Here is a 27,438-nt window from a genome sequence, read left to right on the forward strand (position 1 = left end):
TTTCTTGTTCTAGCCTTTTCACATCTATCGTTAAACCAGTCCTGCTTTCCAACTTCTCTATGTTGTCTTATTGGTACAAATTTTCTCTCACCTTCTTTGTATATTTTTATAAATTCCTTCCACTTTTCATTTGCTCCCTTAGCACTCTTGAATTTCATCCAATTTCTCTCTTGAAAGAATTTCCTTAGGTTTCCAAAATCTGTCGGCATAATTCCATCTTCCCACTTTATATTCTTCATTTCTTCTAGATTTCTTTTCATCTATCACCTTGAACTCCAAAACTGCATGATCACTCTTTGTGTGTGTGTGTGTGTGTGTGTGTGTGTGTGTGTGTGTGTGTGTGTGTGTGTGTGTGTGTGTGTGTGTGTGTGTGTGTGTGTGTGTGTGTGTGTTTTTTCACGAATGTTACAAGGCATGTAACTTATCTTTCGAAAGAGGGGAGGGAGGGAAGGGAGAGGGGAGGGAGAGAGAGAGAGAGAGAGAGAGAGAGAGAGAGAGAGAGAGAGAGAGAGAGAGAGAGAGAGAGAGAGAGAGAGAGAGAGAGAGAGAGAGAGAGAGAGAGAGAGAGATGGGAACAGTCTATGCCATTGGGTAATTTTAGACACAAGGCAGGATGCATGTAGCTTATCTTTAGTGATTGGTGAAGAAAAGGATGGTGGGAGGAGCACTAGGATTTCAAGGACAGCATACGGCGTGTGTAGTTGGTATCCAACACACTATACGGGACAACTGAACTGAAAAAAGCTCAGAAAAAAAATATGATGTCTACGTAGGCGTCACCGTATTTGCTACTGGGGCTTCATGACGCCCACATAGGCGTCACCGTATTGAAGGGGTTAAGCCGAGTATTACTGTACAGGCAACCCCCAATTAACTAACATTCACAAAACGAACATTTCCTTTTACTACCATCTGCTGATATAATGAACACCAAACTCGTTCTAACAAAATTTTATCTAGGTAATTTTTTCCAAGTTTGAAAACCCCACCATATTACGCAAGCTGACAAGCTTTTAAATACACCAGCACCTCTTATGGACAAAACGCGCACCACTCACTCCCCTACCCTTCCCCGCTCTTAGTTCAAAACAATAACAATGTGCAGCAGCAGCAGCTCGTCTTCCCTCGCTCAACATGCCACCAAAAAGCCCTGCAACCAGCCCTGCAATGTCGCCTAGTGTTGCTAAGACCAGGAAGTCTCATACTCTCAAAGTGAAGCTGGATATTAGTAATGAAATACTGCGGTATTTCATTAATAAATTTACTATCACTCACTGCCACGGAGTCCAGGTTATCCTCATGGCATGAGCGTATATGAATACTAAGATATGATATTCATTATAGCAGGCAATAGAGGAGTGGAGACAAATGTAATATCGTGGTGAAAGAAAACAAGCCAAGCTAAAAAGGTCACAAGAAGAAGCAGCCAAGTCGCCACAGTGAACGCCGTCTGTGGCCGATCTCATCATCTCTGCTTTATTTTTTGGTATTCCATGTAAGATTTCACTTTATGAATCACAAAATAATCCTTTCTTGGGGACAAGGCTTGTAAAAAGCTAATATAAATATATATATATATATATATATATATATATATATATATATATATATATATATATATATATATATATATATATATAATTGTTTTTTAACCCATGTGGTACGTTGGGGACCAGCCCAGAACGCATCCCTCCTATTTCCATTATTTCCTATGAGAAAATTATGTCTGCTTAACGAATTTCCGCTCTAAGAACAGCTTTGACACCCCCTATCCTGTTTGTTAAGCGGAGTATTACTGTACTAGTACTGTAGTTAAATAAAATGTGTTGGGTACTTCATTTATTGTTTTTTTCTTCAGTCTTTCTGATAAAAAAAAAGTGTTTTCTTGGGAGGATCTGGGAACGTAACCCCTATTTTTCCATAGGGCCTAACATAAATAATAGGATAACAAAGGGCCACCAGGGCCCATCTAGGTTATCCTGTATCAGTCGCACAGCGACCTCGTCATCAGTACTTAAAGATACACTTACAAGTACACAATACATTATATACTAATTCTAAATATTTGGCCCATTAAAAGGGCTAAGTCCTGCAGTGAATTCCCCTACAATCTGTGATCCCCATACATGGGGATCATGTCTTGTTTAACTATAATAAATTTCTTATAAAAACTATCATGCAGCACTATACATAATTATAAATCTAGTAAATTTAAGTGCTTATCTAATCTGTTTTTAAACATTGTCAAACTAGTGCTATTTACAACCCTCTCTGGCAATGCATTCCAGAAGTCTACCACCCTATGACTAAAGAAATATTTTCTTATATCTAACCTGCAGCCTTGCTTTCTAATCTTCCTGCCATGATTTCTAGTCCTACTTCCCTCCTCTAAGGTAAAGAAAGATCTCACATCTATGTAGTTTGTATCTGAGAACATTTTAAATAACTCTATCATATCCTCTCTTATACATCTCCTCTCAAATGAAAACATGTTTAATTCCTTTAATCTATCTCTATACTCCAGGCGCTTTAATGCTGGTATCATCCTAGTTGCTCTTCTCTGAACTGCTTCTAACATGTTGATATCCTGCCTATAATGGGGTGACCAGGCCTGTATGCAATACTCTAAATGGGGCCTAACATAGGAATTATATAAGCTAAGCACCACTTCCTTACTTTTATAACTAACATTTCTATTTATAAAACCCAGGATCCTATTTGCCCTATTTCTTGCTTCTAAACATTGCTTTGAAAATTTCATAGTCCTGTCTATCACTACTCCTAAATCCTTTCCTCCTCTACTGCCTCTAGCCAACATCCCTCCATCTCATAGCTAAAGTTTGTGTTGTCTTTACCTAAATGCATAACCTGACACTTTTAGAATTAAACTCCATCTGCCACCTGTCTGCCCATGCTATCAGCCTGTCCAGGTCTCGTTGTATTCTGTAATTGTCCTTTTCACCCTGTACTGCACATGCTATCTTAGTATCATCTGCAAACTTTGATACTTTGCTACTAATTCCTATATCTAAATCGTTAATGTACACCAAGAAAAGAAGAGGTCCTAGCACTGATCCTTGGGGTACCCACTAACCACTTCCTTCCACTCAGACATTGCCCCATTTAATACTACTCTCTGTTTCCTATCAGAAAGCCATTCACTAATCCAATCAACTAACCTACCCCTATCCCATGTAGTCTCAATTTGTACACTAGCCTCCTATGCGGTACCTTATCAAACGCCTTGCTAAAATCTAGATATATAACATCTATGCTATTTCCATCATCTAACTCCTTTGTAATATATTCTAAGATATCGAGCAAATTTGTAAGACAGGACTTCCCTGATCTAAAGCCATGTTGGGTATCTCTAATTAATCTATTCTCATTTAAATGCTCCCAAATACTACCCTTAATGATTTTCTCTAGTATCTTACATACTATACTAATTAAACTGATTGGTCTATAATTATTTGCATCATCCTTCCTACCTTTTTTAAATATTGGTGTAACATTAGCTAACTTCCAGTCCTGAGGAATCTCAGCAAACCTAAGTGATCTTTCAAAGATTAACTCTGGCATGTAGCTCATCAGAACCACTAGCTTTCCTATCATCTAGTTCAAGAATAAATTTCCTAATAATTCCCAGTTTTATATCAATATTTTCTAAAGCTCTTAAACTACTTGTCCCACTGTTTGTAACAGGATTTCCTATTCTTTCCCTAGTAAATACTGAAGAAAATTGTTCATTCAATAATTCTACTATGTCTTCATTTTGATCCACTACTACACCATCTTTTTTGAGTGGTCCAATCTTATCTTTATTTCTTTTATCACTGACCTTGTAATAACTATATAATTTTTGGGATCTTTACTCCCAGCTCTAGCTAGTTTTATCTCTGCCTGCCTTTTACTTTTTTTATAACCTTACTCAAATCATCCCTGACCTGTCTGTACCTAATCAAATCTACATCTTCCCACTTTTCTGCAACTCTCTATATGCCCTCTTCTTCTCTCTGATCTGTCTACCTATCTCATGAGTCCACCATAATGGCTTCCTGTTTCTCTGCCTTATATCTTTGTAAGGGATACACTGCATCACTATACCCTTTACTACAACCTTAAAAATATCCCACATCTCCTGTGCAGTTTTATTTCCAAAACTATCTTCCCAGTTTACCTCTCCTAATAACTGACGTAACCTACCATAATTGCCTTTCTGATAGTTTGGGACTCTAGTCTTATTCACTATATTATCCCTACTGGAATTAATGATAAATCTAATTATATGATGGTCACTGTTTGCTAAAGTCTCTCCTACCTCAACTTCCTTTAAACAATGCTCAATATTTGTTAGTACTATGTCTAAAACCTTCCTCCCCCTAGTAGGTTTATCTACCATCTGCACTAAATAGTTATCCTGAAAACTTTCCATAAACTTATTTTCACTAGCATCTCCTACCATCCTCTCCCAGTTTACTGACTTAAGATTAAAATCCCTAAGATAATTGTCTGACTAGTACACCCCCTATTTATCTCATCTACCATAAGGTTGTCTACATCTGCTGACTGGTTAGGTGGTCTATAAAAGCTCCTACTCTAATAACCTTACTTTTGTTTACTCTAACATCCAGCCATAAGGACTCTACTCTGTTATCTACCTTAATACCATTAACCTGACTGGAAATGAAGGATTTTTTTACATAAATAACTACTCCACCTATCCTACCAATTCTCTGGTGTAAATACATAATGTATCCATCTACTTCATATTCTTTCCTATTTTCCTAAACTTTTCCTCATTTACCCATGCCTCTGTGACACATACAACATCTAAGTCCTCCTCAACTATATAACTAGATAACTCGTCCTTCTTGTTCCTAAGACTCCTGGCATTTACATAAAAACATTTAAGTCCTGCTACCTTCCTAGATGCTGTCTCCTTATTTGGAATCCTAATCTTATTCTCTCCTATTTGCACCTGGAAATCTTTCCTAATCTTTTCACTATCTCTGTTTATCCTATCTAATTTATGTCTAACATCTTTCTTCTGGAATGCATTTGCTACCTCACCCCTACACTCCATCCCAACTCCCCTCCAGACATCCACTCAGCACATCCACACCCTTCCTACTCAGATGCACACCATCCCTAGCATACAAATCCCTTCGCCCATAGAACCTATCCCATACATCCACAAAGCTGACACCCACATCCTTACACATCCCTTTTACCCGATCATTCACACCAATGGCTCTAGACAACCATTCCTGCTAACATACACACGAGGCAAGATTCCTGACACTACACACCTCCTACCACTCTCCCTTATCTTGCCTAACATTTCCCGAAATCTTGCCACTAACTCCTCCGACCCACCTGCTCTGACATCGTTCCCACCTACGTGCAAAACTACTACACCCTCCTCTCCATCCCCCAACCCTCTTCTGCACCTCCTCACTCACTGCCTTCACACCTGCACCAGGCATACACACGTTCGTCCTCCTATCCCTGTCTTTCCCACAGAAAGTGCTATCTAAATACCTAACCTGAGAGTCACCCACCACACACACCTGAGGTGTGCTAGGCACAACCATCCTCCTCCTCTCCTCTACCCCCTTCTCTCTCCTTTCACTCACCACAACCACTTCATTCACTCACTCTCACTCTCACTCTCCCCCTTCCCCTCCAACAAACCGAACCTATTTTCACACTCAACAGGTTTAGTCCTATCCTCCCTAACTGCCTCCGCTTTCCTTCCCTCGCAACCTGCCATCTCTGCCCATCCTGACTACTATCTTTCCCAGTCTGGCTCGCCTGCTCCCTCTTCCCCACTCTGCTCTTCCCGACAGAGGGCCAAGCCACCCTGTCGCCCTCAGAAGGTCCAACCTTCGGCCTAACACTGATCTCCTGCCTAATTTTTTCCACTGCCTCCCCAAGCCTCTTAACCTCCTCCTTCAACTCAAAGATGAGAACTTCGTTCGCACTTTTCCCCTCACTTAGCTTTCTCATTTCCTCTCGCAATTCTCGGTGCTCAAGAGAAAGAACTAAATTCTCGCTCTTGAGCCTACACACCATACACTCAGAAAAGTCAACGACCTTCCTGTCATGCCCACACATCTCACACACAACAAACTCTCCCAATCCCACCTCAACACTCTCTTTCACGCACTCAATCACACTCTGATATACCTCAGTAGCTACCGCCATACTAATTTACAATCTCTTAACTCACAAACAAATAAAAATACTTGGTGACAGCGGGTGGGGAACCGCGGTGGTGGGGGGCCTAAGTGAGGTCAACTAATCCTCTTTCAAGGTCAACTTGACGGTTACAAGCCTAGTCTCCTCGCTCTACCAAAATACTTTTAACTCACAAACACTGATTCTAACTACTATTTCACTCTAATCTAACACTTGCAGTACACCCTTTCACTTCACTAACACTCAAAAGCACCACACACAAACACCAAGCACAAACACCACTCGCTAACTATAAAAACAACAGCCAAAAACGGAGCGCACACGCAATACGTCCACTCGCCACCGCAGCTACTATCAGAAGTTCTTCTACTAATCAGTCAGTGTTATCCCAGCTCACTCTACCATCAAAAATCTTAATTCTTGATATCTTATCATAGAAAGCATATTTCCAGAAATATATTTTCTTTGTTTTGTTTTTTCACAAAATATATCAATCTTCATAATTCATTTTGAGTGCCTTACAATGTCCTTACAAAGTGATTGTGTGGTTGATTTGTGGAAATCCCTATTGATGACAATATATGATGAGAGATAAAAGTCAATCAGATTTGCACATATCAATAGACATTTCTTTATTTATGATTCTATTAAAATATTGCCAATGATCATCAGCAAAGTTACTCGGAGAGAGTTGAGTAAAAGCTCCTGCAAAGTCCACAACAACAGTTCATGAATTGAAATTTTTAGCTATATAGCATTAACACCAGTACTATAAAGACTTTCATTACCAATCCATGGGGTGTCTAGTAGAATAACAATATAATTCATGAGACAGAGCAGGGAAAACAGAATTAACAATACAACCAGTCTGTGTACAAATGTCCTTTCCCCAAGACTTCCATTGTTTACTAAGCCAAACTTCCTCATTTCTCTTCAAGGCCTTTGTCTAAAAACAAAACAAACAACCAAAATGTAATTCACTCATTTGAACAAAGTACCTCTACAAGAATAAAATGGTTTCACAAGTGTTTTTTTTCTCTTTTTTCTTTTAACTCCTATTTCCCTCCCTGTGTCCTTTATTTTTTTTAAGCTAAAATAAAACTGAAAGAAAATTTTCAGATCATGTATGAGATTACAGATTAAAGAAAATGTGATGAGGTACTTTCAGAGCACAACTTATTGCCTTGAAATTAAAAGAAAGTTTCAAGTTATTAATTAATATAAAAGCATTCCACTAATAAACCCACAATCAGACATTTTACCAAATTGAAATCATGTAGCTATGGAGATTATGATATAGTCATATTTACTACACCTTAAAAATCTTAAAAAGACATTTGCTGATCTTCTTATTACTCTTCTTTATCAACCATAAAACTTATTTGACACAAATTACTTACTTAGGCTTCCAAAATTTGCCTCAGGAACTGCTAGGCCCTTGATTTTCAGTGATTCAGCAGTCTTTAGTAGAGATGCTAGGTTGGCTTGTCGTACATTAACCTGTAACCAATTAACCATCATTAAAAAGAGCATACAAAAGAAAAAACAAGTTATCTCCACTAAAAAAACAGATATAAGAATACAGCACATCACAAGCTCATAACATGTTACAACAGACACAGCGCAGTAGTGCAGTGAATAGTGCCCAATTCACAATTGGGAGAGCTCAAGTTCGAATCCCGTTTCAGGTAGATATTTTGGGGAATTGTATTTCTTACAGTGTAGCCTCTATTCTCCTAACAATGATTAGGGACCTGGTGTAAGTCAGAAGTTGTGACCTGCTACAAGTAAAAGAAAAAGGAACTCTGAACAGAAAAATACACACAGGTTGGCCTAATGATCCCAAGCCAAGTTGATAAAGTTGATCTGTCAACATTTAACAACCATAGTACATATATTCCTCAATATACAATCATAAACTGTTCCTGAAAATCCAATCATAAAGCAAACAATTGCATAGCAGACTTAAGACTGAATAAAAAAATTTGTAATGTGTTCCAAGACCTTCATATGTGCCCCCTAAAAATCATGAAATATCTAAATACAATTACAGTGTATTGTATAAATAATAAAACATATACAGTGGAGACTCAATACTCGAACTTAATTAATTCCATACGAGTTTAATTTTACGTCAGCAAGTCGCCTCTGCTGAGGTGGAGCGAACACACGAGATGTTGCCACACGACGCCGATCGCCAGTTGCTTTCAATCTGCCACACCAGTTGGACGCGGTGTTGGGCTTCGGTGCCCTTCCATTGTTTTGTTTTTTTTTGCAGCAAGGCCACGTCCCCTGTCAAAGCAGGTACAGTGCCTACTATCCGTTATCTAAGTTAAGAGCGGTATAGTGCCAAGTGTTTTTTTCTGTGCGGTGGGGAACATACGAACTTACGGCTTGTTTTGGTTTTCCACAGACGATCAGCTGTTCCTCATGTCGTCCCCCGCATCCAGTGATGATGGGGCCGCCGGTCCTATTGCCTCTCCTTTTGCCTCTAGGAGGGCCAGTGTCCATTCCCAGGATCTTAGTGGCAGGGGCAGTGACTCTGGCTAGAGTGTTCCTTTCGTCGCCGGCGGGAGGGTGTCAAAGCACCGGGCTCGTCATGGCGCATGCTGACACGATGTGGTTCTCAATACCACCTGCCCTCAACCTGCAGCTACACAGCCTTCGGCCCCTCCTTCCCAGTGGAACGTGGTTTTGGATGCTCTGGCGGAGTTGAGAAGTGAGATTAACCAGCTTAAATCGGATAGGAGGTCTGTTCCCCCTCCTTCACCTGCACGAGTGGCCACAGGTGCTTCTCCCTCTCCACGGCCTCCAAGGGTTAATGACGGGGCTGGCCCCTCACATGGTCTGACCTGTCCGGCTTCTCCAGTTAATTTCTTGGGTTTTGGGGAGGCCGGTAGTGATGTGGACGTTGCAAGCGTGCCGCGCCCTACTGTGGGTCCTTTGCTTCAGAGTGCCAAGGTGTTTGGCCCACCTGAGGTGGTTTCAGATGCAATTGATGATAAAGTGGCTGAAATGGTCAACTTTCTGTTTGACCGTGGGCTTCGGGAAGACGACCACAAAGCACTCTTTGAGGACGAGTGTGTGTTACGGCCTTCCAACTGTCCTGCCTTGTCCGCAGTGGAGTGTAGCCCCGAAGTTCTGGATGCTTTGCCACTGGAAGCCAGAAGACTGGACTTTCACATGAAGGAGGTTAATAAGGATGTTTTGAGGGCTTTCGCATGATGGAGGTTAATAAGGATGTTTTGAGGGCAGCGACTATTATTACCAGGTCACTGCTTGCTTTGGACAAGGTGGCCCAGGACGAGGAGCACCCAGTGATGGTCCAGGAAGTGGCCATGATTAACAGTGCCCTGGCCTTGTTAGGAAATGCAAATTTCAGGAACAACCTTGCTAGAAGGTTTGTTCTGAAGCATGAGCTTAATCAGAAATTCACACACCTTTGTTCTGAGAAAGTCCCAATGACTCGGTTCCTCTTTGATGATGATGTATCTAAGAGTGTGAAACAGATTGAGGAATCAGTGAAGCTTAAGTCTACTATTACAGCCAAGAAGCCATCCTTTTCCTGGCGCTTCCCGGGTGGCAAGACTCGGGGTTCTGGGCACTCTGCACTGGCAAGAGGGTTCTCCTCTGTTTTTTGCCTTACAGGTTCTGGAGGGCTGCCTTCAGGGGTGCACAAAGAACTTCCCAGGTGTCCCACAACACTGATTCAAAAAACACCAGGAGCCGGGGCACCTTCAAGCCCCGGCACTAATTCAGGCAAGTGATTGTTTTGAGGGTGGTAGGCTTCACCAGTTTGTCCATGAATGGCAGAAACTTACTAGTGATCCTACTATTTTAGACTTCATGGAGCATTGCCATCTGGACATTAATGTGTATGATGTGAAACATTTATTTTCAGTAAGTGTTGAATATAAGTTCAATAAAGTGGAGCAGGATGTTATTTATGATGAAATTCACAAATTGCTTGAACTTAAGGTCATTTCCGTCACAGAAAGACTGCCAAGGCAAATTATTTCCCCCATTTTCCTTTGGAAGAAAAGGAATGGGGAATATAGAATGGTTTTGAACTTAGAGAAATTTAACTTTCATATCTCCTACATTCACTTCAAGATGGAGGACTTTGAACTTGCTGTGAAACTTATTAATGCGGGTGACTACTTGGCTTCGGTGGACTTAAGGCATGCTTATTACTCTGTTAGGATTGCAGAAGAATAGCGAAGGTTTTTGTGTTTCACATGGCAAGGTGTGACCTATCAATTCACTTGTCTCCCTAATGGGGTTTCAGCAGGCCCTAGGATCTTCACCAAGCTTATGAAACCTGTTTATTCCTTTCTGAGAAATCAGGGTTACACCATAACCAGTTATATTGATGATTCTCTTATTTGCAGTAAATCAAGGGCAGGTTGCATTGCATGTGTGAGGGACAGTCTCTCTGCTGAGGAGATTGGATTTCTGTGTGAATGAGGAAAAGTCAGTTTTGGCCCCGACTAAGTGTATTGAATATTTGGGCAATATCATTAACATTGAGACCATGGAAATTGGATTGCCTGAACGTAGAGTTGTTAACCTTATTCGTGCTTGTGACGAACTCATGCACAAGGAGGAAGCCCAGATTAGGCAAGTGGCGCGTGTGATTGGGATTCTGGTTGCAGCTACCTCAGCAGTCGTGCTTGGTAAACTTCATTACAGGAGACTCGAAAAGGCCAAGGTAGATGCATTGCAGCACTCCCATGGGGACTTGGATGCTGTGATGTCTATTTCAGAGGACGTGAAGTCCGAGCTACTTTGGCGGTGCAACAATGCCGCTGTTCAGGATAGGGTCATTTTCAGGGCAGCTGCGGATCTTGAAATGTTCACTGATGCTTCCATGGTAGGTTGGGGTGGCAGCCTTAACCATCGGTCTACCGGTGGTAGTTGGTTCTTGGAGGAAAGTTCCCTTCACATTAATGCTCTAGAGCTTAATGCCATTTTGTTTACTCTTCAGGCATTTAGGCAGGCTTTAATGGGTAAACATATTAAAGTTTTTTGTGATGTATGGATGGATTTTGAATAAGGCGCCACAACGGCTAAGGTCTTTTGGCGCCGCTTCAATAATTTAAAATGACAGTAGTTAAAAAAAAACTATATAAAAAAAGTTAAAAACAATACAGTATCTACAAACTAAAAAATACAATACAACTAAATAAAATATTAAAATGCATATAATAAAATAAGAATACAATTCAAAGCTTTGGGAGAAGGCCAGTTTCTCCCAGAAACCGAAAAACGTCATGGCCCTGGGCCAGACACTCTGGTCCAGGGACCTTTGAGATATAATAGACACCACTATCTCTACCGCTACAGCAGTAGAGGTAGCGGTGTCATAACTAGATCAAACTAGGGCACTCTACCAACAGGTGCCGTACGGTGAGCTGCACCAAGCAGTCATCACAGTAAGGTCAGGAGGTACCTTTGTGTAAGGTACATGTGACCTATACGAAGTCGCGCCAATAAAGTCTGTGCACGGCGATCCCGGACATGGGTGTAAGTCCACTGAGGGAGTGTGGAAGTAATAATCTCTCCCATTTTCGAGGTTGCGACCCCCGTTAGCCATCTCCTCTGCCAAATTGCTGCAACTGCCTCACGAATTAGAGGAAAGACATCTCTAAACGGAACAGGGGCAGGAGATGGAGCGCAACTTGCTGCCTCTTTAGCAAGGCAATCTGCGTGTTCATTCCCTGGAACACCAATGTGACCAGGGACCCGACAGAAGCCAACATGATATCCTCGTTGTGTAAGAAGATATAGCCACTCCAGGACTGATAAAACCAAAGGGTTAAAAGATATAGTGCAAGAGAGAGAAGTAAGAGCACTGAGACAGTCACTAAAAATTGAAAAAGACGAAACCGGGAGAGTAAAAATTATTTGTAAAGCTAGGACTATGGCAGACAGCTCCACAGTAAAGACGGATGCCACTGAAGGAAGGCTGCCACACCAATAAAAAGAGGGGAAAACCACACTAAACCCAACGCTTGCGTCAGATTTGAAACCATCAGTAAAAACAGGAATATCATTAGAATGGATAAAAAAAAGTTCTAAAAACCGTGTGTGGGACAGAGCTGGCAGAAAATCCTTCTTGCCATCCATGGCAGGAGGGCATAATGAGATAACAGGAAGCTGCCAATAACCAACTCGTGGGAGACGGAAAGAGTACACAGGAGTGGTGTCGATAGATCAATCCGCCATGAGATTTGCAACTCGATGGCCAAAAGGTTTAGGGAGACCAGGTCGAATGACATATACCTCCGAACAAGAGTCCCGCAATATTGACAGACAAGGTACAGAATCAGGAAGACGGTGGGTGCGAAACCAACACCGGAGCATCGAAGACTGGCGCCGAAGGTCGAGCGGCCAGAATCCGGCATCTACTAATAGACTAGGTATTGGAGATGTCCGAAATGCACCCGTAGCCAAGAGGACCCCAGCATGATGCACGTGGACTCCAGCATGATGCACGGTGTCAAGCAGGCGTAGCCGTGCATCCGTTGCGGATGAGATCTCACAGCCGTATTCCAGTTTTGGGAGTATGAGTGTACGGTGCAGAAGCAGCAAAGTGTCCCTGTCTGCACTCCAGGAGGTGTGACTTAAAACCCGAAAAAGGGATAGTGCCGTCCTGCAAGACGCTTTAAGAAAACGGAAATGGGGAACCCAAGTAAGACAGTTGTCAAACAATAGGCCAAGATATCGAGTGGCCTCCACGCATGAGATGCGTCTATTGGCTAAATATAAATCGGGATCTGGATGAACGCCACGATTACGACAAAAATGCATAGACACAGTCTTTGAGGTGGAGAAACAAAAACTATTTATGTTGGCCCAACTGGACACTTGATTGATTGCCAGTTGGAGCTTTCGTTCAATCAGTGATATCCTAGTAGCAGTAAAAGAGATGCACAAGTCGTCCACATATAAAGAGCTGTGAACGCCATCCGGTAGAGTATCTATAACACCATTTATTGCAACTGTGAACCGTCATTTAGAGCAGTAGCATCGAAGAGAACACTCCCCACTCGAACCCGTAAAAGATGTCTGGATAAAAACTGCAGGATAAAAATAGGAAGGTGGTCACGGAGAAAAAAATTTAACAAGGAACGTAAAATCCCATGACACCAAGCTGTGTTGTAGGCCTTCTCCAGGTCAAAAAATACAGTAACCTGGTGGTGGTGATTAGCAAAGGCCTCACAAATAGAGAACTCCAGGGATAAAAGAGCATCAGTAGTAGACCTCATCTTACGGAAGCCATACTGTACCGATGACAGGTACTTCCCCCTCTCCAAGTACCACATGAGTCTTACATTTACCATCTTTTCTAACACTTTACAAATACAAGGCGTCAAAGATATAGGACGGTAATTCATAGCCTGGAGATGATCTTTCCCAGGCTTCGGAAATGGAAGAACCACTGCCACAGCCCAAGAAGATGGAAAGTCACCGGTATGCCAAATCATATTATATACATTTAATAAAAAGTTAAAAGCCCGGTCAGACATGTGACGCAAAAAGGCATAAAGAATGTCGTCTGGACCAGGAGAAGAGTCATGACACTGGGACAAAGCAGTCAGCAACTCGGAGGCAGAGAAGGGGACATTATAGGACTCCCCTCCAGAGGAAGAAAGATTTATGCCGAGAAATTCCATTCTCTGGCGGTGACGTGCGCCCGGGGCTGCAGGATCCTTCCGGGAAACACTGGCAAAGTGCTCTGCGAAAAGGTCGGCGACAGTCTTAGGGTCTGCCACCGTTCGCCCAGCTGACAACAAAACTGGTGGGGGAGGAGCAGAATATTTACCAGCAATTCAGCGGACTTTGTTAAATACATCCGTAAGAGGGGTGCGGGCATTAAACCCCTTCGTTACCGACCCGTCAACCTTATGTAAACAAGACGTTTCGATGCCGAACCGACTGCCCACGCGCTCCTCCGCATCGTCCGTGCGGTAGTCTTCAACTTCTTCTCACAAACACCCAGTTCACACTATATTATTTATATTTATGTTTTCTATCAGAGAAACCCCACAACATGTCAATTGGGTAAAAAAAAAAAAATAATTAAGATACTTTTTCCCTTGATTTTACATATGTTGCACTAAACCATTCATACTTGGATAACTATAAAATATATTAGTCTGAAAATCACAGAATACATAGAAAAATTATGTATTTATTTATCTTGCAAGTGACGATGACATCTAGCAAAAATTGGATGGTCCTTTGTGGCCGAAAGCGTGGACAACTCGTAGCACGCTCCCATGTAAGGTCAGGCCAGACGCGACACATGCTCACACAAAGTATAGCGCCAGTGTCACAGTTTTATGTGTAAGTGCAGTGCTATGTGTGTGCATTGTGTGAAGTGTATGTATTGCGTAAACATATAAGAACTAAATAAATGAAGAAAGACTTGTAAGAAAAGAGATGGTAAAGAAAACTTGTAAAAATAAAAGAAAAAAATGGGGAATGGGATTATGTTTACTGCTGGCTGTGATACATCTGGTAATGTTCAGGCGAACATAATCCAGGTAAATCTTTGCAGGCAGGGCAGTATTTTCTTGTCCATTTGTTCTTGCCTTCAGTAGTACAAATCCTGCACCGTCTACGTGGCCTTTGTGTGTTTGCTGTGCTTGGTATAGTCATTAGTCCATGAACCACTGGTGTGGCTGCAGCTCCTGACGTGCTGGGTTGTGCACGTGCTGTTGGTGGTGGGAGTTGTGCACCTGCTGCTAGCATTGGGACTCCTGTTCTTCTGGGTTTTTCTTGGGCGCTGTTGTTCTTTCTGTACCACACACAAGCTGGCATACCCTAGACTGTACTCTTGCAACATCTCATGAACAACAAGCTTTATGAATTCACTGCACCCAGTGCTACACTTATGCAAGTTTTGATATATTACTCTAGCATTGAGTACCATTCTAGACATCATGTGTACACCAATCTTCTTGAACCATGCGTAAGATTTTCTGGTTGGATCATATGGTTCCAACAGCTGATCAACATTATCAACTGCACCCATCTGGTCATTGTAATGATGAATAGGCAGGGGCTTCTGCAGCATCTCCCTCCCCCCACCTTTGACATGATATGATTGTTCTTTGTACCCTGCTGTATATTTGGTTGTGATAACGTGGACCAATCTTCTGTCACAAAATTTGACGATCAGCACATCCTCTTTTCGTCCAAATACAGACTGCTTTTTCTGAAGATTCTGGCGTGAGATAATATCAGGCACACCTCTGTTTGTCCGAATGGTCCCACTAGTCAGAGTCTTCTTGGTCAACAAATATTCAGCCAGATGAAGGGAAGAGTACCAGTTGTCTAAAACAACGTGCCTTCCCTGATTCAGAAGTGAGTGCATTAGATGCACAGGAACACGCTCAGACTTGCTGAGGATAGCAAGCTGTGGGTCTTGTCTCATCTCTTCATACATTGCAGGTGTATATAAGCAAAAATTCCAGGTGTAGCCTCTTGCGTTACTAGCACTAGGACACAATGCAAAGAGTTTCATACCAAAGCGCTTACGCTTTGTTTTTATGAAATGTCTGAAGTGCAGTCTGCCTTTGAACAAAATCAGTGACTCATCCACTGCAAAATGTTCACCTGCAGAAAAATATTCCATGCACTTACCACGTAACAACTCAAAATAAGCACGAATTTTTGTCATAGGCATCCTGGGGACAGCATCATCAGGGTGTGAAAACCTAAAAAATCTAATAATCTGAGAGAATCTATTACGACTCATAACAGCTCTGAAAACAGGTGGGCCCTGACACAGTGTTGATGTACTCCAATAGTCAGATATCTTGGGTAAATGTGTTAGTCCCATGAGAAGCTGCAATGAGATGTACACATACATCTCTTCCTCACTGACATTAGACCACTTTTTACCCATAAATTTCTTAGGACTGATGTGGGGATTGTCTCTAAAAAAATATGCAGCACGTGTGTTGGTCCAGAGACACAGAGCAGCAATCACATCTTTCCCCATGAATAACTGAAAACAGTCTAGAGCACTCATAGCACTGGCTTCATGATGTAGAATAATACTAGGATGTACATCAGGAAAATCAGTGTTACATGTAGGTAGAGGGTTAGGTCTGGTGTCAGAGAATGGGTCTGAAAGAAGTGGGAAATCTGTTTGTCTACCAGCACCTGTGGGGGGTGAGGCAGGAGGGCTGCATGACAGGCCACTGCTTGTGGACAACGTCTCAATACTTTCGTCGCCGCTGCTACCATCACTCTCTACATCACTGATAGCTTCAGGATCAAACAAAGTATCACCTACCATTCAGTCATCAGACCCCTCAAATTCACTTATTGTCCCACCATCATATTCATCTTCACTGTCAGTTGTACAGATATCCATAATTGCGAAGTAAATCCGCGCGAGCTACCACAAACAAAACTTCAGGCAGCATTGAACAGAAGCTAGAGAATGTCGCATTGCAGCACTCGACAAGCATGTATTGCCATACGTAGGTCAGAAAATATGATGTATAAAAAAAATATATGATGATTGGTCTTCACAAATTACGTCACAGCACTGACAATAACTCATTGGTCAAAGTTTATGACGTTTCAAACCGTCCCACGAATGGCTGCAGCCTTATGTTTGAAAACACAGACACTTGCCACCACGTGGGTAGAAATAACCCAGAAACCTAGGCCTTGAGAGCCCTCAATACACACAGCTTATAACCGTGGCATGTGCATGTCACGGGGAGCACGCTCGGTTCCTGGCGCGTGAACTCAGCCGTGACACGCACGTGTCACAAAACATACATCCGGTACTGAAGGGGTTAATGGAAGATACATAAGCTTTCGAAGAGGCTCTTATTGTCGGAGTTTTCTCCAGCCTGTGTAGCTTTACAAGAGACTATGCTAGGTGATAGTACTTATTCTAGTCCTCCTGGCTATCATGCCTTTTTTAGCACTCCTTTCCCTGACCAGGGCCACCACGGTGGCACAGTTATTCTAGTCCGTCAGGATATACCTGTTATCCCGTTACAACTTAACTCTCCCCTTCAGGTGATTGCTGTTAAAGTCTTTATGGGACGACTGTACACCATTTGCATTTTATATCTCCCTCCTTGGCTTCCTGTCTCCAGGGGTGAGCTTGACGGCCTGGTGCGTCAGCTGACTCCGCATTTTCTTTTGTTGGGAGATTTTAACGGCCATCACCCATTGTGGGATGACGGTGCTAGTAATCCTCGTGGGGTTTTAATCGGTTCTTTTATTGAGGATGAGGGATTGGAGGTTTTAAATTCTGGGGATGTTACAAATTTCCACAGTCCTACTGGGACTTTTACCGCTATCGATCTTTCTCTGTGTACGTCTAATTCTTTCCATGATTTTAATTGGCGGATCCTACCGGATTTACACGGTAGTGACCACTCTCCGATTTTATTGGAATCTGTAAACTCTGAGCCACAGTCCCGGCCCCCACGCTGGGTTTCAGACAAGGCAAATTGGCCTCGATTCACAGATCTTAGCTCTTTTATCCGTCCGCTGGCTGACTTTTCTACTTGTGCTGAGGCTGTTGATTATTTTACCGATTTTTTAATTTCAGTAGCGCTTCAGACAATCCCTAAGACGTCCGGTCGCTTTACTAAGCGTCCCGTTCCTTGGTGGAACGCAGCATGCACAAATGCTGTGAAACAGAAATGGGCAGCTTTCTCTCGTCTCCGGCGACATCGTGGAGACCCACAGTGTCTGGACGCTTTTCGGCGCTGCCGAGCTCGAGCCCACCACATCTTGAAAGAGGCACAAAGAACCTCTTGGAAAGTTTGTCTCTTCCATTAATGCCTGCACTCCTCTTATGGATGTCTTTAACAAAGTCCGCCGAATTGCTGGGATGTATTCTGCTCCTTCCCCACCAGTTTTGTTATCTTCTGAGCGAACGGTGGCAGACCCTAGGACTGTCGCCGACCTTTTCGCAGAGCACTTTGCCAGTGTTTCCCGGAGGCATCCTGTAGCCCCAGGCGCATGTCACCGCCAGAGAATGGAATCTCTCGGCATAAACTTTTCTTCGGCTGGAGGGGAGTCTTATAATGTCCCTTTCTCTGCTTCCGAGTTGCGGACTGCTTTGTCCCAGTGTCACGACTCTTCTCCTGGGCCAGATGATATACCTTATGCCTTCTTGTGCCACATGTCTGACAGTGCTTTTAACTTTCTTTTAAATCTTTATAATGTGATTTGGCATACCGGTGAATTTCCATCTTCTTGGGCTGTGGCAGTGGTTCTCCCATTTCCGAAGCCTGGGAAAAATAATCTCCAGGCTACGAACTACCGTCCTATATCTTTGACATCCTGCATTTGTAAAGTTTTAGAAAAGATGGTAAATGTAAGACTCATGTGGTACTTGGAGAGGGGGAAGTACTTCTCATCAGTACAGTACAGCTTCCAAAAGATGAGGTCTACTACTGATGCTCTTTTATCCCTAGAGTCTTCCATTTGTGAGACCTTCGCTAATCACCACCATCAAGTAACAGTGTTTTTTGACCTGGAGAAGGCCTACGACATGGCTTGGTGTCATGGAATTTTAGTCTTTATTTAATTTTGGCCTTCGTGGCCACCTTCTTCTTTTTATCCAGCAGTTTTTATCCAGACATTTTTACGGGTTCGTGTGGGGAGTGTTCTCTCTGAGGCTACTGCTCTAAATGATGGCGTTCCACAGGGAAGTATTCTTAGTGTTACATTATTTGCAGTCGCCATAAATGGTGTTATTGATACTCTCCCAGACGGCATTCACAGCTCCTTATATGTTAACGATTTATGTATTTCATTTGCTGCTGCTAGGATGTCACTGATTGAGCGCAAGCTCCAACTGGCGATCAATAGGGTGTCCAGTTGGGCCAACATGAACGGTTTTGGATTCTCCACCTCGAAGACCGTAGCCATGCATTTTTGCTGCAACCGTGGTGACCATCCAGACCCGGATTTATACCTCGCCAATAGGCCCCTCTTACGAGTATGCGTGGAGGCGACTCGATATCTTGGGCTTTTGTTTGACAACTGTCTCACCTGGGTTCCCCATTTTCGTTCTCTTAACCCCTTCCTTACCGCAAGACTGTTTTTGTAGTGCGTCGTACGCGCAAAAGCGACCTCGTGGTACCGCAAGATGCCGCCGTGGTACATGCGTACCACACCAATACATTTCCGTGTATAACCGTGGCCTGAGAGCGGATTTTGCCTTTTTCATGCTCCATGTGGTTCACTATAAACAAACAAACACTGGAGGCGTTATTTTTAGCCACCCCAGCGTAACAAAACCATCCCCCAAACTAGCCAATCAATATCGGAGTTAATTTTTCATGCATAAACTATAAAGCCAATCACTATTCTTTGACATATATTATTCCCACAGTCCCCCCAAGAACATCAGTTCTCTAGTATCGGCCGTGGTGAAACTGTTCTATTGCCTCTAGTTAGAGATAATGGCGTCTGCTTCGTGTAGCAGCGATGAGGATTATCATAATTATGTGACAGATAGTGAGGATATACTGGAAGACTCTCCAGATGAATATGATTCAGACTATGAGCCTGAAAAAGAAATAGGAGAGAGTGATAGTGACAGCAGTGTTGAAACCCTCTCGGCAAGTGAGGGGGAGCAGCCTAGTTATGACTGTCTCAGGGCCACCCTCACCAGGTGCAGTGTGTGGTGCTGAATTTATGATTAGTGTACAATTTATGATTATGTTTACGTTTTCTTTTATTAATAAAATGACAAAAATATGTTTAGAAAAAAGTACATAACACCGAGTTAGAAAGAAATATAATGTGTAGATCTGGCCGTGAGGCACGTGCGCACACGGGCAGGGGGCTGTGGTATAGGAGGGGAACACTTTGTTTATATCGGGGAGTGGCTGCGGTAAGGAAGGGGTTAAGGTGTCTTGTCGGCAGGCATTATCTCTTCTTCGGGTTTCAAGTCACACCTCTTAGGGTGCAGACAGGGACACTCTGCTGCTGCTTCACCGTACAGTAATCCTTCCAAAGCTGGAATACGGTTGTGAGATCTACTCCTCTGCAACGGATGCACGACTATGCATGCTTGACTCCGTGCATCATGCAGGGGTCCTCTTGGTTACGGGTGCATTTTGGACATCTCCAATACCTAGCTTACTAGTGGATGCTGGTTTCTGGCCGCTCGACCTCCGGCGCCAGTTTTCGATGCTCCAGTGTTGGTATCGCATCCACCGTCTTCCTGATTTTGTCCCGTCTGTCAATATTGTGGGACTCGCACTTGCAGGCGTATGTCACTCGACCAAGTCTCCCTAAACCTTTTGGCCTTAGAGTTGCAAATCTCATGGCGGAGTTATCTATTGACCCCACTCCTGTGTACTCTTTCTGTCTCCCGCGAGTTGGTTATTGGCAACTTCCAGTTATCTCATTATGCCCTCCTGCCACGGATGGCAAGAAGCATTTTCTGCCAGCTCTGTCGCACACTCGGTTTTTAGAACATTTTTTTATCCATTCTAATGACACTCCTGTTTTTACTGATGGTTCCAAATCCGACGCAGGCGTCGGGTTTAGTGTAGTTTTCCCCTCTTTTTATCGGTGTAGCAGCCTTCCTTCAGTAGCCTCCGTCTTTACTGCGGAGCTGTCTGCCATAGTTTTAGCCTTACAGATTATTTTTACTCTCCCGGTTTCGTCTTTTACAATTTTTAGTGACTGTCGCAGTGCTCTTACTGCTCTCTCTTGCACTGTCTCCCTTAATCCTCTGGTTTTATCAGTCCTGGAGTGGCTATACCTACTTACCAGAAGAGGATATCGTGTTGGGTTCTGTTGGGTCCCTGGTCATGTTGGTGTTCCAGGGAATGAACATTGAATTCTAACTTCCACTCCTTACTCTCCACTCATGAATTTTGTCTATATCTTCCTGCAGTAGCAAACAGTCTTCTCACATCTTTTATTATTCTTAACAATTTTGCATCATCAGCAAATAAATTGATATAGCTGGTCACTCCATTCTGTATGTCGTTTACATATACCTTGAACATAATAGGGGCTAACACCAATCCCCTGCAGCACTCCACTTGATACTTTATTCCAGGATGAGTATATATCTCTGATCACAGTTCTCATTCTCTCTGGCCTTCAAGTAATCTTCTATCCAATCTAATATTATTCCTCTCAGTCTTCCTATGTTCTCCAATTTTCAAAGTAGTCTGCTATGAGGGACCTTATCAAAAACCTTTTTTATGTCCAGGTACACAGTGTCCAACCATCCATCTCTGCTCTCCAGTCCTTCCACTAATCTTGAGTAGAAACTTAAAATAAAATTGACACACATGACCTTCCTGTCTTCAAATCAAATTGTCTGTTCAACATAACTTGTTTTTCTTCCAGATATTTAACCCATTTTTCCTTGATAACAATTTCACATATCTTTACCACAACACTTGTAAGTTACACCAGTCTATAATCTAATGGCTCAGTTGACTTTCCTCTTTTAAATATTGGGATTATATTAGCTCTCTTCCATTCCAGGGGTACTCTCCCTTCTTTTAATGAGCTTGTAAACATTTCCAAAACTAGTTCTAACAACTGATCTTTGCATTCCTTTAGTGCCCCGCCCGACACACCATCTGGTCCCATCGCTTTTCTGACATCAAATTTTCTGGTAGTATTCCCATTTTTCTTTGTACACAATGACTTCTAACAAGCTTTGACAATGCAATGTCATATTTGGTTCTGTAAAATCCTCTTCTTCAGTGAAAACAGTCTTGAAACTCTCATTCATTATTTCACTCGTTTCCTCTGCTGATTGGTATTCCTTTCCTCTTTTAACTATTTTTATACTGCTTCATTATATATACCTTTATATATATACTTGTAAAAAAGCTTGGGTTCATCTTTTGCTTTTCCACACCATATCTTTCTCAAAGTTTCTTTCTTCCTCTCTCCTTACTCTGATATATTCATTTCTCACCTGTTGTTTTAATTTCTCTGATGTTTGAGTTTCTTCCAAGCTTTATCTTTTTTCCTTTTAGCTTCTATACATGTGCCATTGTACCAAGCTTGTATACTTTTCTTTACTCTATAGATAGTTACATATTTCTTCACTCCTTCATTATAATTCTTATTTCTCTTCTATTCATAATGTTCCTTCAATCTATTTCACCAAAAATGTTCTTATCTTTTCAAAATTTGCTTTAACATAATTTAATCTCTTTTTTTTTTATTCTTCTCTGATTCATATCACATCTTGCATTTCCAATACTAGTGTTATGTGGTCACTTCTTCCCATTGGACTAAGGTACTGTATGCTGGGAGGGGCCTCCAACTTCTTTCTGAACACTAGGTCAAACAATGATGGTTCTTCTCCTATGTACTGTGTTGATTCTTCACCCACTGATCACCATAGTTAACTGTAAAAACTCCTCACTCCATGATCCAGCATTACCCACTACTTTCCATCTCTCTTCTGTTTACTCTTCAACAGGTAAAATCTCCTACTAATAGTATTTTTCCATGTCTTATCATATTATCCAAGCACTTAATAACCTCTCCTTGCATTTTCTTATGTTCTTCTGCTCTTCATGTATTTGTCTTTGGTGGCACATACGTGACTATGATTCTCCATTTTTCCTTTCTTCTATCTTCTGCCATGCCATCCCTATAGTGCACTTCTATGCATATATTATCTCGAACTATGATTAGCACTCCTCCTTCCCCGTTTTCCCTTTCTGTCTCTTCTCCAACTTTTATATCCCTCTTCCTTAAAGTTTAGTTTTGTTTCTACTTTGTACATCACATCCAATCTTCTTTCCTTCAAATAGTCTTGAACCACCAGCACACTGGACACCAACCCATCTATATTTGTACAAGTCATTCTCAATTTCTTAACTCTTCCAATATCTCGTTCTTTTTCCCGAAGATACCACGTACTCAGTCTCATATCTAGAAATCTCCAGTAAAATTTCTTCTTTTCGAACCCCATCCTTTTCTCGTTTATTTTCCTTAGCTTCATTTCTTAGCACTTTCTCCTTTTTTCTCTCTTCCAGATTCATATCTCTTTTAATCCATACATCTTTAAATTCAGTATTTTCAGCAAATTTCCCTATTCTTACCATTATCTCCTCTGCTGCCACTTGATATCTCATTCACACTTTCAGTGGTCTCTTTCCCCCCTTCACTAAACTTTCCCAATCTGGTCACTTCCTCCACTTCTTGTTCTAACCCCCCGTGCGCTGTCCTCAACAAATTTCATTACACTCTTAGCCAGCTCTCTCTCTTCTCTCTCTCTCACATACTTGTTAGGTTTTTTTCTTTTTTTTTTTCAACCCAAAAATTTGAATACATTTCCTCTTGTTCACTGTGTCCCTCACCAAATCTTCCTTCTCCTTAATCACTTGCATTAGTGTCTTTTGTCTTTTACTGAATCTGTCTCTTGTTAGGTTTTTTTCTTTTTTTTTTCAACCCAAAAATTTGAATACATTTCCTCTTGTTCACTGTGTCCCTCACCAAATCTTCCTTCTCCTTAATCACTTGCATTAGTGTCTTTTGTCTTTTACTGAATCTGTCTCTTGACTAACTCTGAAAATTTGACTTTTTCTTCTGATCTTTCCTCCAGGCATTCCTTAATTCCTCCAATTTTATCTCACCAATTCCACTTTCTAATTTACCTGCCCCATCCTGAATTATCTCTTGTAAATTTTTTTAATGATTCCTCATATTTGATGCATGAAGCCATTAATAAACCATTTTGTCTCTTTAACTCCTCCATCTCTTCTTTCATCACTTGGTTTATGCCCTTACTTTCTCACATTCTTCTATTCTCTCCTTTAGTTCAGTGTTTTCTTTTATTAATCTATCTTGATTTTCGAGGATAATTGATAGTATTTCCTTCATGTATCTCACCTTCCTGAAAACTCCTTAGTACATTCCTGATGGAATTTCTTCAGGCCTACTGGAGTTCCAATAATTCTTGTGGTTTTAATAACTCTTGGCTTCTCCAGACATGACAAATGTTTTGAAAACACACGTCTGCCAGTGCCATCTACATCCATCTCTCCCTCCATTTTTTTACCACAAACTGCACCCAAATCTAGTTATTTTGGAGACAGGAAAGCTCTATGGAAATATTCCCCATCTACATACAGTCTAGGTCAGTAGGTCTGCTCCACAGCCTGTTGTTGGATGTAACTCTCACTGGAAGCTCTCTGCAACCAACCGCTTTCAACGATCCTCTCAGTGTATTTACCTAGTTGTATTGTATTGTCTCCATGTCTCCATTTATCCAATTTTTCCTTAAACTTATGCACAATATGTGCTGTAACAACTTCATTATTCAATGCATTCCACTTCTCAGCCATTCTGTGTGGAAAACTGTATTTTCCAATATCCTTCACACACTGCTTCATCCTGATCTTCTTTACATGACCTATTGTAATTCCATCCTCTTCTGTCACCAGTACCAGGTCTTCCTTTTCTACCTTTTCAATGCCATTGACTATCTTGTACATTGTTATTAGGTCTCCTCATTCTCTTCCATCATATAAGGTTGGCAGTCCTATTTCCTTCAGCCATTCTTCATATGTTAGGTCCTTTAGTTGCAGCACCATCTTTGTAGCAATCTTCTGTACCCGTTCTAATCTTCTTATACAGTAGAACCTCGCTTGACGAACATCTCTAAGGACGAACAATTCGGGAGACGACCAAAAAATTTGTCGATATATCGACCCAGGGGACGAACGATATTTCGAGGAACGAACTCGGTTAAACGGCTCGCCAGCAGGCGAGCCGTTTTTGTGGTAGCCAACCCGGCTATCACTGTTTTTCCTGGGCATGGTGATGTTACTGGTGCTCTCTACTGTAGCTTCCTCGGCGTTATCCTCGCTGCTATAACGGGGCCCCACATAGCGGCACTGACTAGTGACGCTACACACCTGTTGTGTAGTTCTGGCACGCTGCGCACATCCAAAGTCCTCTCTCATGACTCTACTCGGATCTTGTCTGTCTTTCTGCCCATCCTCCTCTCCTCCATTCCATCATGCCATCAACGTGCAGTCTCTCAAGTAAATAACCTTTTCTTTTTTTTTTTTTCATTTTATCATCATTTTGATAGCATTTAGGTAAGTAAAACAATTTAGGCTTTCTATAATTATTTCGTTCATGTCATGCATACATTAAAGGTTTATTTTGAATGGGTTTTATGGACAAAAGTATGATTTTTTGGGGGGTCTGGAATGGATTAATGGTATTTCAATACATTCTTGTGGGAAAATTTGATTCAGGGGATGAACAAATCGGGTGATGAACAGGATTTAGGAACGAATTATGGTCGTGAGCTGAGGTTTTACTGTATCTGCTTTAGAACTTGGAGACCACACCACAGCTGCATATTACAGCTTTGAACATATCATGCTTGTGATGATTTTTTCATCATATCTTTGTCCATGAACTGAAATGCCACTCTTATATTAGTCAACATTTCATATGATAATCCAAATATCTTGTTTATGTGTTTTTTGTGGTTCAAATTTTCCTGTATAGTCACTACCAGATCTTTTCTTCTTTAGTCTTCATTATTTGTTCCTCTCCCATCAGATAGTTCCTCTTCATTATTTGTTCCTCTCCCATCAGATAGTTCCATGCTGGTCTTCTTTTGCTCTTTCCTAGTTCCATTACCTGGTATTTCTTGGCAATGAACTCCAATTTCCATTTCTTACTCCACTCATAGTAGCTAGGCGGATATATGACAAAAAATGGCCGAATTGTTCACTTTGGGTTAAAAGCATGGCATTTGGCACAAAGTTAGTCTAGACCCTTATGAAGATTTTCAGATATGGGGCCATCATGAATTCTGCCCAGGAAGCGAATGGCAGCCATTTTCCAATATGGCCGCCAGTAGAATATTATATGCCCCCTCCCTACGGTTTTTCGAGGACTGTTCCAAAACCAAAAAACAGGGAGCAAAAACCAAACCCACATCCTAAGAAGAATTCATAGGGCTTCTAACAAAAAAAATAACATTGGAAATTGGTCAAAAAATGTGGGACTTATAACGTGTCAAAAGTCAAAATTTTCGTCACAAATCGACTATTTCGTAGGTAACTCAGCTGTAGCTTTTATAACTAGCCCATTTTTCGCCCAAGGCGATTGATATTTGACATGGAGATTAACTTTACATCAGTTTATCTATTTATGAGGTCAATGTCAGGTAAAGGTCATCTTAGGTCATGTCAGGTCAAATTGAAAAATATACGAAATAAATCCAGATTTTAATATCAGAAGTTCAAAAATGAATTTTTGTGGTCATAAAAAAATTTTGAACCCCAAAATGCTAGAATTTTGCTCCATTAACCCTATTCAGGCTTAATTGACCCTAAGGGGTACTTGTGGGGGCAAAGTACCCACGACTAATATCTCGGCTCCTCATGAGCTTACGAAGCCCAAATTTTTCGTGGATGTTAGCTAGGTGACCAACTCACCATGACCAGAATATGACTTTCTTAGGACACGTGCCTCAAGGCCAAGCTTGGTAAAATATGTCAATTAATAAATTTCCAGCCATGGTCCTATTTACCTACTAATAACTAATATTTAACTTAGGTTTCCAATTCTCGGTTCTTATTAAAATTGCCCTTGCTCTTTCAGGTTTGACTGAAGTAGCATGGAGATGGCTACTAAAAGCACCAGATGGCAGCATCCTCAGCCCTGAGCCATCTCAAGACGCTCAGATAACAAACTGGAACAAATGTATCATTTGCCAAACAGACACTGACGAGAATTTGCAATGTCCAGCAGAATCAAGGCGTACTGATCAAGGAGCCGGGTACATTACTTTCTCAGAGAACCTAGCCGTTTTCATGAACTAGATAGTATTCCAGTGACACTAGATATTCGACGACTTGATGAGGGCAAAGGTGTTAGGACTACCCTTGAAGAACGACATGCAAAGTGGCACAAGTCTTGTCGTATCAAGTTCAACACAACCAAGCTACAACGAGCTGAGAAAGAGAATGCCCAGATCCTGAAAAAACCTCATCTAAGTTCACCCGGACGAGTAATGAAGAGGGGCGACAAAAAGGAAAGAGAGATCTATGCTTTTTCTGTGACGAGCCAGCTTCAGCATCAAATACACTTCACAGAGCATCAACCTTTCGCTTAGATGCACGTGTTCGTAAGTGCTCATTAATTCTTCAAGATGAGAGACTTATTGCCAAGCTTAGTGTCAATCACGAGACGGTGATCTAAATGAAT

At 41.8% G+C, this 27,438-nt stretch overlaps 1 protein-coding gene across 7 annotated transcripts in view; it reads right to left on the reverse strand.

Annotated features, from left to right (window-relative positions):
• LOC123498242 (protein abrupt-like) overlaps positions 1 to 27,438 on the reverse strand; it is a 328,757-nt gene that overhangs the window by 196,277 nt on the left and 105,042 nt on the right. For all 7 annotated transcript variants that reach the window (XM_045245419.1, XM_045245418.1, XM_045245417.1 and 4 more), the window contains one exon: positions 7,605 to 7,704. In XM_045245419.1, the coding sequence (XP_045101354.1) occupies positions 7,605 to 7,704 (100 nt within the window). The remainder of the gene's footprint in view (positions 1 to 7,604; positions 7,705 to 27,438) is intronic.

The sequence above is a fragment of the Portunus trituberculatus genome, chromosome 47, assembly GCF_017591435.1.
Source record: "Portunus trituberculatus isolate SZX2019 chromosome 47, ASM1759143v1, whole genome shotgun sequence".
Classification (NCBI taxonomy): domain Eukaryota; kingdom Metazoa; phylum Arthropoda; class Malacostraca; order Decapoda; family Portunidae; genus Portunus; species Portunus trituberculatus.